Genomic DNA, 17,401 nt, shown 5'->3' with positions numbered 1-17,401 from the left:
GTAGATCCATTATTTAAGTCCTTTCTTAAATTTCCGCGATTAAGATCAAGCATTTTGTTAAAGTCTCGTATAATAGATCCAATACATATCCAGAAATGTTTTTAGGATGAAAGTATCGCACCCATAATTATTATTATTATTTTTTTTTAACTTCCCGCTAAGAAAATTTAAAAAACTTTCAAAAGTTGACTTTTTAAAAATTCCATTTGTCATCATTTTATTAACATTTTGGAATAACAGACTTGAAAAGCGCGCCTGGCTACTTGGGAATAAATTTAATTTAAAATGTCACTATTTCAAAACTAAATTATTTTTAATTGAAACTTCAAAATTTCCAACTATTCCCGCGCTACTGATTACCCCCACCCCCTAGTATTTTAAACACCAGAGGTCTCGCGTTTAAATTCTCACGATTTGTTTACTTTTTGCCCTCCAACTCGCAGCTGTCACTTGTCACAACATAAACAAACCGGTGAAAAAAAAACATAAACAAATTTTTTCAATGTGCAATTAAACGTACAAATAAATAAAAATTAATTTTATTTAAAAAGTGGAAGTATGTAAAATTTAAAAATAAATAATGCCAGTAAAAGGTGATAAGTTAACAAAAGTAGGGAAAGATTTATTTGAATTACAAGTCGATAACCCAAATAAAAAATGCGGGTCACGAATAAACATTTTAAAATTTTGTTTCGACGAATCTGAAGACCGCGCAGTAGCCATTGATTCCATTGGTAATTTTTATTTACTTTCATTAATAAATAATCATTGGGTTGTCAAAAAATTGAGTAACGTCGGGCTGTCAAGTTTTGTTGCCTTCAATCCAATTGAAAACTCCGAGGTCATCATCGGATTAGTGTCAGCAGATTTAAAAGTCATAATTTTAGACAAAATAATCAACAAATCAGAATCAATTGCCGACTTTTATTTACTCAAAGGTCATAAATTACCCGCGACATTTATAACTTTTTATAAAAATAATTTTTTTTCCGTCTCAAAAAGCGAGGGAATAATTTGGGATTTGAAATCTTTTACGAAACTTCATCAGTTGCGATTAGAATATGGCGAAGGCGGGATAAAAAAAGGATTATTATCATCCACTGGTTTAGTATCAGTAATTTATGAGAATGATACCTTGCAAATTTGGCCGTTTGAAAACTTTGACGCTGATAAAAAAATTTTGTTATCGGACTACGGCTTAAAAAATGTCAAAGACATAATTTTTACTGAAAACTCACGAGCGGCAATTATTTGTGGCGGGAAAAACAAAATAATAATTTTAAATACAAAAACTTGGTCTGTTATTAAAAGTTTTGAATTCTCTGAGCATTTGAGTTGGATTAAAAAAATAGAAATCGTGCCGCTGCCGCTTGACGCCGGGTCGAATAAAATAATAATCATTTTATTCGACGATGGGAAATTTAAATTCTTTGATATTCACGCAAAATCATTTATCGAAGTCACTGATTATGTAGACCAGGGAGTGCGTAAAATTACGGTATCACCCCACGGTCAGTGGATCGGATTTATAAAATTTGATGGCTCGTTGATTATAAGTTGCTTTGATCAACTGATGAAAGTAACCGCCGAAGTTACAAAAATAAAACCCGAAACAGGAAAAACGAAAGTAAAACGTCGGAGTATCGATAAGAATTCAAAATGCATTGAAAAAAATATCAGAGATAATTTGAGACTCGATAGACTCTTGCCGATTTTAAAAGAATATGGAGAATATCCAGACTGTTATCGCAGTATCATATGGAGAACTATAATGAATTTGCCGAATAATAAAAAAGCATTTACGGGATTAATTAATAAAGTACCTGGGGACTTAATCATACGATTAGTAGATGATCATAAATTAGCTGATACTACAAAGTCGTCTTTGCTCGCATTAACTTTTAGTAAACTCGTTAAATTCTGTCCGATGCTAGCAGAGTCATCATTCATTCCGGAATTCATATTTCCTTTTCTTATGGTCTTCAAAAAAGATCATCTGCTTGCGTACGAAGCAACGCTGACTGTAATATTAAATTATTGCCAGAAATGGTTTGAATATCATCCGTTCCCGCCGCTAAATATTCTGGGTATCATCGAAAATATTTTGGCTGAAGTTGATCCGGTGTTAATTAAACACTACTATGAAAAAAATATCACGTCGACTGTTTATGCGTGGCCACTTCTCAGGACGGCTATGAGCGAAGTTTTGACGGACTGCGAATGGCTGATACTTTGGGATCATTTATTGTCGTACAGAAGACCGACTTTATTGTTAATGTGTGTTGTTGCTTATAATATTTGTTCTAAGCGTGTTATTTTATTGCTTAATGATAGAGGGAATATTGAAGAATTTTATCGACAACCAGGACAAGTTCCTGTTAAAGATATTATTAAAACTGCTTTGAGACTTGATCGTGATGTATCGGAAAGAAATCATCCTGCGCAGTATCTCAAGTAAGAATTTGATTTTTATTTAAGGGAGCAAGTGGTCGCCCTGATCAGGGAAGAAATATAATAAATTTTTAAGCTTGTGTTTATTTTTATTTAATACAGTCGACTACTCGTCATAAGCCTGGTCTAGGGGACGTAGGGAAATTTTTCTGGGAATTTCAGTCTTCTCACTACCCTGCGTTTAGTTTTGTTCTCGACTATCCATTATAAGCCTGTTTTATTTTATATGATTTTAAACGTCATATTTATATTTTGTTACATACGCGACTATCCTGATTTTTCTGGAGTTTATAGCGGGAATTTTCCCGCTATTTATTTATTTTTAAATACTTATATTTTTACTCAAATAATAATTATAATGCAAAAGATTATAATGATAACGGTATTGATTACAGTAATAATGCGCCCCACGTTTTTCGTTTCAAATCTTACTGTAAAAAATTTACGGCGTGAACGCAGATTGGATGATTTTTTATTTACTTAATTCCCTGGGTGTGAATTTTACTCTGAAGGGGAGTTTTGGAAAATATAAATTATAAAAAAAATTACTAATACATAGTGAGTCTAGGTCTTTGATATTTTGACATTTATATTGAGTATGGAAATGATTACGAGCTCCCTTTCCATATATTCCCGTGAAATAATTTTTAAAAATTATAAGCAGCTGATAATAAAACTCTCACAAATATAATTCCATTAAGTGACAAACTGTCGTATGACTTACATCAACCATACCACGAGACAACATTTCAAATTGTACTAAAATATCAAATATTCTCATTAAAATTATGTCACTATAGCTATTCAATAGTTTAATATTTTTAGTATGTATTATATGTATGAAATTATAAGCGGCTGAGGCAGCCGTTCGGCACGCGCGTGGCTCGGGCGATCATCAAAGTTAAGTAGCATCGAGCATGGCCACTACTTGGCTGGGTGACCGTTTAGCCACGCGTCGGGTTTGAACGAAGGTCTCTGACCGTTAGGCGCGGGATGGGAAGATCCAATGATTGGTGAAATGGGAATTTTGCTGATCACTGGAGCTTCACCCAAACCGAACTGAACTGCACTCAGAGAAAAATTCAGTAAATCTAACTATAAAATGACAGTTAAATAACGCTTCAACTATTTTTTCGGAGTTACTACAACAACAATACATAGTAGTGCAGTTCAAAAAAAATTTTTTTTTTTTTCGCTCTTACCCCCTAAAACGTTAGTGGTTGTCGAGAAAAAAATCCTCCCGAAAAATGGGCTCTCTAGCTCAACTCTAAGAGGTCGGCTATTTTAATTTTAATTTCCCATCTAATTAACATGTAAAAATTTACTTTTTCACTAAAAGTGTAGGGGAGGGAGGGGTAAAAGAGGGTACTTAAGGAAATACCAAGTTTTCGAGGACTCAAATACGCTAAATCTTTTTTTTTTTTAATGACATTCAAAGTAAATAGAATAAATTTTCAGTTACCGTTGAAAAAAAAGTTTTTCATTTCTGCGGGCAAAGTGGGGTACCCCCTAAAAAAGGTAAAAAAAAAAAATTCTGGATTTTAAACGAATTTGATTAAGTTGAATTTTTTTTTAAGTAATTTACATGAAGAAAAATTATATTTTCATGTTTATTGGATAAAAAAGAAGAAAAAAAATTTTTGATAGTTTTTATCATAAAACAAACGTCATTAATATTTTTCAACTGACAATTGATTTTTGAAAAAGTTTACCAAAAAAAAATCAAAGTAACGCTTAATTATATTTACAGAAGTGATTTTGGAATGTTTAAAAACCATTTAAAATATAAAATTTTTTTTTATCAAATTTTGGGGGTACCTCGTTTTGCCTACCCTACCCCCTTTTGCCCCCCCCCCCCCCTTCCCATAATTACTCGTAAGCCGCTCAATATTTTTCAAATTTATTCAAAGATCTTCAAAGCTGATTCCTCAAGCTTTCCAAAACCCTATAACAAGTCATAATTATCATATTTGAAACGCCAATTGAAGCTATCTGAATAGTATCGATTTTGTATTTCAAAATGAAATTGTTAATTTTCATTTATTTTTTTGCTGGCTTCAATTGGCGATAATTTTGACTTATTAAAAAATAAATTTTTTTTTTAACCACCCTAATGTATAGTAATTATAAATATCTCAAAATAGTTATGTTAAGTATTTTTTAAATCAGTTAACTATATATAAATAATTAATGTAACTGATTTTTAAATTTGTAGTCAACTAAAAATTTTTAATTTGTTCGATTGAACTTACCCTGATTATAAAATACACTGTAAAAAATTTGATGGACCCGGTGTAGTGTAAATGCCACGGTGTAAAAATTTTGGTGTGAATATTACACCGAATCCCGTGTAAAATTTCGGTGGTGTGAATTTTTATTTTTTACACCGCCAAACGTGTAAATGTATAAATCTATAATAAATAAACGTGTAAATGAATAATTCATGATAATTTTAATGCTTATTTAATTAATCCAGAAGATATCGAGTCTATTATCATTGTAAATTTATTGACGTTAAATCAGGAAGAACCTTATGAAGGCCACACAAATATTAGTGGTAAAGGTTTATTTATTAGATGTAAATATGTAATTATTGCTTAATAATAATGATATATGTATATATTAGGGTGAGCCAAAAAAACCAATCTATCGAATTTACGTCTTAAAAAGGACCTACATATCGAGAAAAAAATTCTCCCATTGGGCAAAATTTTTAGCTCAATTTTAAAAAGTGTCGGTAGCCATTTGAAATTTTCCATTTAAATAACACGCAAAAAAATTTTTTTTTATTAAAAATATTATAACTTTTGAACCATGTGAGACAAAAATTCGGCTCTAGAATATTCTTGCATGGCATTAAATTTCTTTAAAAAAAGTCCTAGGAGTCGAATTTGTAAACTTGATATTTCGTATACTAACAGGCCATCAAAGTCTAGAGTAAACAGAATCATACAAATTTAACGCTTTATTATTAAAAATATAAATACTACGAGAAAATTCGTTCTACATGTAGTGCAATGAAATCAACAATATCCATGTTGTAACAAATAATATTTTGTTATCGATCACAATAAAAAAAAAGTACTTGAAAAATCCAAATAAAGCCTTAAATTTGTATGATTCTGTTTACTCTAGACTTTGATGGCCTGTTAGTATACGAAATATCAAGTTTACAAATTCGACTCCCATGACTTTTTTTAAAGAAATTTAATGCCCTACAAGAATATTCCAGAGCCGAATTTTTATCTCACACGGTTCAAAAGTTATAATATTTTTAATCAAAAAAAATTTTTTTGCATGTTATTTAAATGGGAAATTTCAAATGGCTACCGACACCTTTTAAAATTGAGCTAAAAATTTTGCCCAATGGGAGAATTTTTTTCTCGATATATAGGTCCTTTTTAAGACGTAAATTCGATAGGTTGATTTTTTTGGCTCAATCTAATATATTCGATAAATTTTTTGAAATTTTGGTAAACGAGGCGACCACCTGCTCCCCTAATTATTTATTTTTTAATTTTTGGTACTCGCAGTTTCATAGATTAAATTAAATTTTTTTTTAGAGATACATTTTGTGAATTACCACCAGATGGACCGTATCCATTATTTTTATTCGAAGAATATCCGAAATTTATTATTGAAAATAAAGAAAAAATGACTGAGTTGATTAATTTAAAAGAAGAAGAAATAATTTTACGTAAAAAACGACATGAGATATTGGAGAATATTGAGAAAAAAAGATTGGAAGATGAAAAGGACAATTTTATAAAAGAAGTTCAAGAACAGAGACTTCGAGGTATCGATAATTTATCATTGTTATTTTTAAAAATAAATTCTTTATTTAAAAATAAATTTTACTTTTTTTTTAGAATTACAACGATGTTATGATGAGCAACTCCGAGTATCTGGAGCCTCAGTTGCTAGTGAACGTCTAAAGCTCTATCGACAATTGCCATTGAGCGAAAGTATAAATCTCACAGAAATTAATTCTGCAAGTGATGACTTTAATTCACGATCGAAAGTTAAATCTTACGATAAACTACGAAATGATGTAGAGGCACTTGAAGAGGAAGTCGGAGAATTTTTAAAAACTATTAAGTGTAAAAGATGAGAAAGTTATATAATTTTTTATTTATTCTTAAGGTAAATAAATTAAATATATTTTTCTGTTTTTAATTAAATAATTAATCATGTAAGGTAAAACCTCCATACCCGGTCGCTTTTCATTGGAGTGAGATTAAATCACTCAATATAAATTAAATGAAAAACCATTTTTTTTTTTATAGTTATTTTTTGAAGTTTCGAGTATTAGAATAAAATTTAAGTTTGAAGAATAATGTTGATAGTTAATTATTATTCATTTTTTAAATAAGCTCCTTGAGTGTACCCATAGTCGCTCACTAAAAGTTGTCATGTACTATTACTCGATCAACACATGGCCCTATAGTCACTCAAAAACAATATCAATTAAACTATGATAAGTTTATTGATTTGGACAAATAATTTATAAATTATACTACACGGAAAGAAAATTATGGGAAGTTTTGCTATGCATTATGGGACTAGCTCCCATAATGGTATAGGAATTGTACCTATACTATTATAGTGATGGTTCCCACAATATATGGGAATAGTTCCCATAATAGTATGAGAATAGTTCTCATACCATTATGGGAACCATTCCCATAATATTATAAGAATGGTTCCTCTAATAGTATGGGAACTATTCCTATAATATTATGGGAATGATTCTCATAATGGCATAGGAACTATTCCAATAGCACTATGGGAACCATTCCTATAATATTATGGGAATAGTTTCCATACTATTATGGGAACCATTCTTGTAATGTTATGGGAATGGTTCCTATAATTTTTGGTAATGATTCCTATAAAATATAGGGTTCATTCCTATATATTATGGAAATGATTCCCATAACATTATAGGAACAAATCCTATAAATTATAGGAACCATTCTTATAATTATAGGAACCATTCTTATAATTATAGGAACTATTCCTATAGTGTTATGGCTAGCATTCCCATAATCATAGGAACTGTTCCTATAATTTATGGTTTTAATTCCTATGTTGGTATAGGAAAAAATTTTATAGAATTATGGGAACCGCTGCCACAATTTTCTTTCCGTGTACTTTATTCTTTCATAATATAAAATTTCAGGAATTTCAAAAACGTATTTAATAAGATATAGTTATATCAATTCTTAAAAAATTTGACGTAAGCTAAATTTAATCTAGCGAATGAACGTTAAAGTAAAAAATGCCCGGCTGAGCGCGATTTTGAAAACAGTCATTTAATTTATATTTATAATCTATTATAAAATAATTTGATACATCATATTTTAATATATTTAGATTCACAAATAATTATTTATCAATAATAAGATTTTTAGTTGTAATTTTTTTTTATAAAAGTTCTAGAAAAACGCCTTAAACAGTTAAAGTGAGCGACTAATGGTACTGAGCGGGTATAAGGGCTTTCACCTTAAATCTTTTTTTCGTCATGACTTTGCTGAATGATTTATTTTAAATTTTTATATTTTTATAAAAAAAAAGTAATTACATGATATTATTTTTAAATTTATTTAAAATTGAGATAAAAATTGTAGAAAAAGACCATTAATTATAAAAATATTTACATTGGAATGTAAATTTATAAAATTTATCACAACTTTATATATTTTTATTTTTTATTAATTGTACTGGATTAATGAAAATACAGGTACTGATATTTTTGATCGTCCATTGAGTGAATTTAATTCCATTAACACGAGACACTCAACAACTTCGGCGCCAATTGCTTCAATTAATTTTATGGCAGCTGACATAGTTCCTGAAGTTAAAAAAATATGTATTTATAAAAACAATATTTTGATTAAATTTAAAAATTTGAAAAATTCGTTTGAAAATAGCAGCTGTTTAAAATTTTCAAAGATACACAGTCAACTAACCCGTCATAAATCTTTTCCTCTCAATCGGGAGTTGCTGAGTCCAAATAGCTTTCCTCACTTAATTACTCTAAGGAGTTTCGTACCCGAGAACCCGTTATAAGCCTCCGTTAGAATTGTCAAAATTATAAACTAACAATAGGAAAAAATAGACAAATTAATGATAAAAATTAACTATCTATGTTTCGCGGGGAATAATTTGATCGTTATTAAGTAAAATATAATTTATTGTTCATAATTATAATCATTGGATTAAATTTAAAGCTTCTGTTACAATTGAAACGTTTTATTGATCATTATGTTTATCAATAAAATTATTATTTTTATTATCACTGAAATCAATACCGTTATCATTATAATTTTTTGCATTATAATTATTATTTGTGTAAAAATATAAGTATTTATTTTAGTGCTAAAAGTACCAGAAAAATCGGGATAGCCGCGTATGTAACAAAGTATAAATATGGCGTTTAAAATCATATAAAATAAAACAGGCTCATAACGGATAGTCGAGAACAAAACTAAACGCACGGTAATGTGAAGACTGAAATTCACAGAAAAATTTTCCCTACGTTCTCTAGACCAGGCTTATGAAGGGTAGTCGACTGTAATGAAATAAAACAAAGGTCACCCGGCAGCCGAAATGGTAGTAGATTTCTTATTATTTATTTATTGTCAAGTTATTAAATATAAATTAGTCAAAAAATTAAATTTCTCGAACATTTTCCATGAACAAGGTCAGAAATTTATGTAAAGAAATTGTCAAAACGGCAAGTGAAGAAAGAAAAATTGAAGCTAATTAGATGAGCTTCAAAATACCTTTTATGATAATCCACATAAATTTTTGTTTCAAAGTAATTTGTGGATAAATCAATAATAAATAATTTTTAATCCCAAATTTGGAAAATTTAAAATACCTACAACTTCCAAACTAATCAACCGATTTAGCTTATTTTCAAACTTGACCAAACCATTGAACCAAAAAATATGTGTGTCAAGTTTCATTTAGATCCGTTCAAAATTGTTAGCGCTATCGCGATCACTAGGCTCAATATTTATAATTAATCATATAGTTGCGTTTCAACGTCATAATTAATGAACGATTCATTTTTAGATAAAGTCATTATAGTGATATTTGAAGCTCATTTTATTAACTACAAGATGTAATTAACGGAATTAACCTGCAACGTATTATTTATAAGATATTCAGAGTTAAAGCCGTAAAAATTTTTTTTTCAATTTTTTCAAAAATTCTTAGTCATTGATTTGTTCTAAAAAATTGTCACAATGGAAAATAAAATAACGTGATGTATCATGAACTTTCAGATACATTTAACAGAAATGAACTATCGCTTCTTACACAGTAAAAAATATTGTGTAAAATCAACACAGTTTGTGTGTTAAAAACGGTTGACACAAAATTTGTGTTGAAATTTCGACACAAACTTAGTGTAACCCCTTTTTAACACAAAGATTATGTTGAAATATCGCCACAAGAGGGCGCAAAGAATTCCACAGTAACACACAAAATGTGTTAATAAAGAGTGAATAACACATTTTTCATGTTACAAAAAGTGACACAAATTTTGTGTTAGTTTAACACAAACCGTTTTTGACACAAATACACAATATTTTTTACTATATATAGGGTTAGTGTGGGTATTACTGCGGATTTTTGGTTTCAATTATAAATAAACGATAACTGAGTTTTGTTGATTAAAAAAAATTATTGCTAATAATTGAAACCTGAAAGAAATTAACTGTACAGTAGTTTTAGATGAACAATAAATTTTGAATTTGTTATTAATGAATTAAAATTGACAAGTGATAGAGGTTAAATATTATGCCTTTTTTGTGAGTTCTTGCGCGAAAAGACGTAGAACTAAAAAGTCTTTTTCTCAAATAAATGATTCAATTTATATATTTATTGCTTACAGAAGTAAGATAACCTTTTTTTGTATATCAAAAATTCAATAAAAATTGAATAGGGACAAACCACTTTAGGCCCGCAGTAATACATGCTTATAGACTTGTCTTTAAAATGTTTATTATATAAAGAAAATATTAGTTTATCTCATTGCTGATTTTTTTTTTTAAGTTAATAATAAATACAACTTAAGTATAAAAAAAATTATCGATATCTCGGAGTAAACTTCATTAAATTGCTTTTGAAGTAAGACCTAGAAAAAAACCGCAGTAATACCCACACTTACCCTATTCAAAAGTTATTTGGAGAGAAATGGACAAAAATGATTATCTTTGTTTTTTGAAAAACTTCGGATTGAAATAAAATCCGTATTCACCCCCGATTTTTCACAATGTAGTAACCAAAACATTTTTTGAATGCTCTTATACCTTTGGAATCTGAAACGAGATTTATTTTCGAGCTTCCAGATAAAAAATGAATGAAACAATGATAGATTATGGCAAAATTTTATGAAAATTTCATCATGAAGACAAATGCAATAACTAGATTTAATTTATCAGATTCATAATAAATCTACTAAAATGAACAGGTCTTCTTATTAATTTATTTCTATTGAACTTTTTAAAAATTAACTCTCGTCAAGTTGATTCAAATATTCTTCCCGCTGCTTTTTTCATACAAATAACTAAAAATTTAATAAATAATAAATAACAGATATGTTTACAAAAGTAATTTTAATAAACCATTAATTAAATGAATTCTTTTTACCTCCAGTTGCTAGTAGATCATCAACAATTAATACTTTTTTTCCGTTACTGATACTGTCTGTTTGAATTTCGACTGTCGCCTGAAAAATATCATTTTCTTATAAACAGCAATCTTGTATAAAATATCTTACAAAAACATTTATGAATACTTTTAAGAAAATTCTTTTCTAAATTCTCAGTAACCAGTCAGGTTCTAATCTTTCCGTGTGGTTCAACAATTTAGATTTTATTAGAAAAAAACACTTTTTCGAAATTCTTTTGACTACGATTCTTTTTCAACATATGAACCGATTTTGATTGTTGAGGTGGCATTCGACGCGGCTTATAAAGTTTTAGACTTGAATAGATTTTTTAATCAATCCATCGAATACATTACAAGTTATCTGACAAAAATGTTTTTAAAAAAATTTTATTTTTGGAATATCTCCGTCTATACTGTACCGATTATGCTCAATTTCTCACAAATTGTTGGAATTAATGAGCCGCTTCAAATGCCAGCTCAAAAAGCCAAATCGGTTCATTCATTCAGAAGTTACAGAATATTTACATACATTCGTACGCACATACATACACTCCCTGTTTAGAAAATCTCATAGAATCCAATAGATTCTCATAAATTCCTACAAAAATTTTATAAGAATGAATGAGTTCTATGAGGAGTGATATAGTTAAGTATAGGGCCTTATATATATAATTATAAGAATCTATCGGATTTTTTTAAGCAGGGCTCGGACATCATCTGGAAAATAGAATAGTTTCCTAGGATCTGAAAACGTCGAGATTTGTTGGAAACTCGGTTTCCGAAAATTGGACCGAAACCAATAGCTTTCCATTTTTTTGAAAATTTTCAGTTTTCTTAGCGGGAAATTAAAAAATAGTGTTACGGAATTACTAAATATATTTTATGATAAAAAGTATTCAAAACACTATTAAACGGAGAGAAATTTATGGTAACAATTAAAACATATTATGAGAATGGTTCCCATAATGCATGGTAACAGGTTTTTTGGAAATGTTGATTATAGGAACGGCATCCATATATATTATAGTTATCATTACTATAATTATAGTGATCGTTACCATAATATTGTGGTAACCGTTCCTACACGGAAAAAAATTAATCGTGAATGCAACATGATGCAGTCATGTTGCATTCACATGATGAAATCATGTTGCATTCACATGATTTGTCATGTTGCATTCACATGATAGTCATGTTGCGGTAACATGAGAAAATCATGTGGCATTCACATGATTTGTCATGTTGCATTCACATGATAATCATGTTGCGGTAACATGAGAAAATCATGTGGCATTCACATGATTTGTCATGTTGCATTCACATGATAATCATGTTGCGGTAACATGAGAAAAATCATGTTGCATTCACATGATTTGTCATGTTGCATTCACATGATAATCATGTTGCGGTAACATGATTTGTCATGTTGCATTCACATGATTATCTCATGTTACCGCAACATGATTATCATGTGAATGCAACATGACAAATCATGTGAATGCAACATGATTTTTCTCATGTTACCGCAACATGATTATCATGTGAATGCAACATGACAAATCATGTGAATGCCACATGATTTTCTCATGTTACCGCAACATGATTATCATGTAGCCGAAACATGACAAATCATGTGAATTCAACATGATTTTCTCATGTTACCGCAACATGACTATCATGTGAATGCAACATGACAAATCATGTGAATGCAACATGATTTCATCATGTGAATGCAACATGACTGCATCATGTTGCATTCACGATTAATTTTTTTCCGTGTAGTACATTTATGAAATATCATCCCATACCGTTATGGTAATGATTACTTGGAATTATGGGATATAGGCCCATACTTTCTAGGAAAAGTTCCCATCATTATGGTAACAGTTCCCATATCGCATGTGAAAGAACTATGGTGATGATTACTATAATATTATAGGAACTATTACTATAACATTATAGTAACCATTACCATAATATATGGTAACCATTACCATGATATTATAGTAACATTTACCATAGTATAATGGGAACGATTACCATAATTCTTCCACATGCGATATGGGAACTGTTACCATAATGATGGTAATTGTTCCCATAGTAATGGGAACTTTTCCTAGAAAGTATGGGCCTATATCCCATAATTCCAAGTAATCATTACCATAACGGTATGGGATGATATTTCATAAATATACTAGGAACGGTTACCATAAATTTCTTTCCGTGTAGAAATATATATTTAAAATACTTTAGAATACTGATAACATATAATGGCGCAATTGATAAGCTTGTGACTTTTGACTTTTCCATTTCCGTTTACTAAAACGATTTATGTTTTTCTTAAATATTATAGCTGATTGTATATATTCATAAATTATAATACTACAAATTAATAATAAAAAAAAATATTTACCTCACCATACTCTAAGGTATAGCTCTCACGTTGAATATTTCCTGGTAATTTTCCTTTCTTTCTGATAGGAACAAAAGGTTTTCCAAACTCATTACTGAGTATTGGTCCTAAAAGAAAACCACGTGAATCCAACCCTACGATCACATCAACCTTTTGCAATGATTTAACATGATCAATGAGTAAATCATTCATTGCACGCATAGCCGTGACATTTTGATACACTCCAAATATGTCCCTATTTAATTAATAAATCATGTTAATTTATTTAAATAATGATGTCTTCATTTAAAAAAAATCTCCTTACATGATTGTTCATTTAATTTTATGGGATAGAGAAAATGCAGTCACAAAATAATTTACATAATGTCAGCATTGAAAGTCAGTTTCAGTGTCTGTCAGTTTCGAGTTGCAATTTATGACTAAACAGAAACAATAAATACCATTTTAATGATACCAGCATCGGAATTTCAAGTTTGTGTCTCTTCAGCTGGTCGCAAAAAGCTAATTTTTCAGTCTAATGTCACGTACAAATATTAGCAAATGCGTAAATTGCGAAGCCTTCGGTCACCCGGTTAGAAAAATTAGACCTGATTTTAGTCTAACTGGACTGCATTTGGACTATTAATTGGTCTGTATTTGAACTAGTTGATCTGTTTTTGATTTTTTATAAAAATTTTGAGCTGTTTTTGATGTGTTGTTGTAAAAAACAACTGCGTTACGGGCAGACAAAACTAGATTAATTCTTGAACTTGGAAAAATTTTAGTTCTGAAAATTTGCACGGACAAAACTAGATTCAATCATGGACTTGTAATATTTGTAATTATGGACAATATTTATAAAAAATATTCAAAGTTCCAGAATTGATTGTGATTTGATTACCATTTGCTTAGTGTCTTTTGTTTAAAAATGTCGGCAGTTAATGATAGTTTGACAACTTTATTTTTTAGTTGTCTTGACTGAATATTTATAATATTGAATAAAAGTAATAAAATTACTCTTAAAATGTCAATAAATTTTTCTTATTTACTGGATAAAATCGAAAAATATTTTGGCATTAGAAACCATCAAAATTCTTGTGACATCTTATTACGAAAGCGCATTAGCATGTTTCAAATGTCAAGAAAGTTAAAATAAATTTATAAATCTAGATTATTATTATTATTATTTATATTTGTAAAGAGTCCTGTTTTTGATCTAAAGGCGATTAAAAGTAGACTAAAAATTATAGTAAAAAAAAGTCTGGTTTTGTCCTAAAAACAAATGAACAGAGACTAATAATTATAATAAAAAAGTCTGTTTTTAATCTAAAAGCGTTAAAAAATAGACTAAATATAATACGGAAACAAGTCTGATATTGGCCTGGATAGGGGATAGTACGGACACAAATCGATCAAATTCCCATATAAAATAAATACGATTCAAAAACCTAAATTAAATAAAAAATATTTGAATTCATCATTTATTTTGAAACGGATCTAATTTTTCAATGCGTGGAGCGAGCAGAAACATTTGCGTTTCGTCCCTTGGAAAAATATAGTATATTACACACCTAGTGAGGAAAGTAGGACATTCCGACACACGTGTGTCTTTGCCTATCCGAACCGAAGGCGACATTCTTTTCAAAAGCTGTTCAGTGTTTTCGTTCAAGTTAACGTCAAGTTCTGTTCCAAGTTCTGACTGTAATATGAATACAACATAAACTACAAGTTGACGTCAATCTACAGCCGTAATAAGAATGTAAGCTGTCTTCAAGTTGCAGAAAAAAACCTTGAGAGCAAAAGTTAATTTTAATCAGAAAATACTTCAGTGAGCAAAATTTCACCAAATTTACTACAAGTTACCGTCAATTAATTGCACTATCAATTTTTTGCAGTCAACTTGACATCTTGTTTCGGTTTTAGATTTCCGTCAACGCGCGATCAAAATTTTATCGTGAACGAACCGTTAGTAAAAAAAATAAACAGTTTCAAGACTTACTTATATATTATTCCCTCTTTTGGAAAATTAACATATGTTTTAATAGCGTCTTTGACAATTTGCAATTTATCATTATTATCCATTTCTATTTTTATTTAAAAAAAAATAGACAAATTAACAAAATGAAAATGATAACCAATAATAAAAATAAATTAAAGCAACGACTATGAGCTCAATACTCTCACATGATACTACATATTTTTTTTTTATTACATCATTTTATAGAAAAAAAAAACAAAGGAGATAAGCCGCCATCTATAAATATTAGTCGTAATAAAAACAATTTTCAGGCATTTCGAATTTCCTTTTCCTAAAGTCGAAAAATTAGGAATAAATATGCAAAATAATTTACTGTTTATCGAATAAATACTTGTTCTCTTTATCAACACGCGAGTTTAATCTCGATAAAGTAGATTTACTCTAAAGCAATTTTCAAATATTTCTTATTTATCGATCCGATACAATTTAATTTAATTGATTATGAATTAAATTTTGTTCAATAAAATAAAAAAAAAACATAAAATTTCTTATTACAGAAATCATTTAATTACCGAACAATTTTTTTTTTAAATTCCATTTTTTATCGTTTGCTTACAAAATTCTTATCAATTTCCTCTTAAGTTTTATTCTACAAAATAATTCTGTTTCAATTGGAGAACTGAAAAATTCGATAATTGCAATAAAAGTACGAGGATATAAAAAATCCTGTGTAAAATATAACTCGGATTGAATATTTCTAAACAAGCGCATGAGAGAACAGCGTAAAAAGTGTAAGACACAATAAAATAAAGATTGTTTTATTGCTAGACATGGGAGAAAGATCAAGTAAGGACAGGAAGATGGAAACCTTGGTCTATAAGAGTAGGAGTATCAGAATCCGGCGCCTCCTTTTGCACAGCATCACCACGTGGCATTCGGCCAACTACCGTCTTCTGATCAATATGCTTACAACTATTCTTCTCTCGCTCTTTTCTTATAGTCTTATACTCTTTTATATTAATTCAATCCTCTCTCTATATTTTTATTACACAGCTCTTGCTATTATTTTTCCCTTCTTACTCTCAATACGTACTTCTAGATTATTCTTATCCAGCTCTTTAGCCGCAAACATTATCAAAACACGGGGTGTTACCCTCCATTACCACACCCTTCATTAATCGCCCAATTTTTTTCCCTCAAGTATCTCACTATTTCTTTTTTCTATACATTTTCCCTAAGAAAAAAATATTATTCATCTAAAAAAATATTTTTAAATGCCGCAATTAATTAATTTATTGTTGTTATCATCTTCATATTTGTTGACTTAGGATTTCCCAACATAAAACCCTTGATTTTTTTGATAAATCTGATGAATATGAGGGTTGTGCCGGTAGCTGCACGCGGAACCCACGTGGTAATTTTTGACGTGTTCACAGCATCCGCTTACAATGTCCAGTGGTGACCGTTACCTTATATATATATGTATATCTATATATTTTATTGGAGGTGTAATGTTCTGCGCAAGTGTCTACGATCGTTTTATGTATCCACTATCCAAATGGTGGATATGCGTGCGCCGTGATATCATAGAGTGCATATACCCTTGTAAAGCGCTATAGCACAAAAGCTACACTATCGCATATAAAACGCGGAGTAAAAAAAGGGGGTGATGGGAGGGAAAGGGAGGATGATAGGGTGGGAGAGTAAAAAGAAAAGGACACATGCGTTTGTAACATGCCCTCTCTTAGTTGCAACTCTGCGTATTCCACCCTTCCCTCTTTTTCACTAAAGTCTGACCATATATACATATATATATGTTATATATATTTGTATATGTGTTAGTTGGTAGTCTACTACACATAAATGAAAGAGATAGAATTTAAATTTAAAGAGGA

General features: G+C 29.7%; 2 protein-coding genes across 3 annotated transcripts; one reads left to right on the top strand and one right to left on the bottom strand.

Moving 5' to 3' along the window:
* The first annotated feature begins 442 nt into the window (after positions 1 to 442).
* On the top strand, positions 443 to 7,100 carry LOC130665056 (TBC1 domain family member 31). The gene is made up of 3 exons (XM_057465309.1): positions 443 to 2,454; positions 6,015 to 6,247; positions 6,321 to 7,100. Exons 1-3 carry the CDS (start codon positions 581 to 583, stop codon positions 6,560 to 6,562), a joined length of 2,349 nt encoding a protein of 782 aa, XP_057321292.1. The 5' UTR covers positions 443 to 580; the 3' UTR covers positions 6,563 to 7,100.
* An 849-nt stretch (positions 7,101 to 7,949) lies between these two features.
* Positions 7,950 to 15,723, bottom strand: LOC130665058 (adenine phosphoribosyltransferase). Of its 2 annotated transcripts, none has more exons than XM_057465311.1 (4): positions 15,528 to 15,723; positions 13,550 to 13,784; positions 11,116 to 11,194; positions 7,950 to 8,305 (listed from the first exon to the last, which is right to left on the bottom strand). In XM_057465311.1, exons 1-4 carry the CDS (start codon positions 15,608 to 15,610, stop codon positions 8,166 to 8,168), a joined length of 537 nt encoding a protein of 178 aa, XP_057321294.1. In that variant the 5' UTR covers positions 15,611 to 15,723; the 3' UTR covers positions 7,950 to 8,165. The 2 variants fall into 2 exon arrangements, with proteins under 2 accessions (XP_057321294.1, XP_057321295.1); XM_057465312.1 differs by lacking the exon at positions 7,950 to 8,305 and adding an exon at positions 10,799 to 11,032.
* Between the last annotated feature and the right edge of the window lie 1,678 nt (positions 15,724 to 17,401).

Source organism: Microplitis mediator, chromosome 3, assembly GCF_029852145.1.
Source record: "Microplitis mediator isolate UGA2020A chromosome 3, iyMicMedi2.1, whole genome shotgun sequence".
NCBI classification, from domain to species: Eukaryota; Metazoa; Arthropoda; class Insecta; order Hymenoptera; family Braconidae; genus Microplitis; species Microplitis mediator.
The sequence above is the reverse complement of the archived record's forward strand: the minus strand, read 5'-3'. Positions and strand labels throughout refer to the sequence as shown.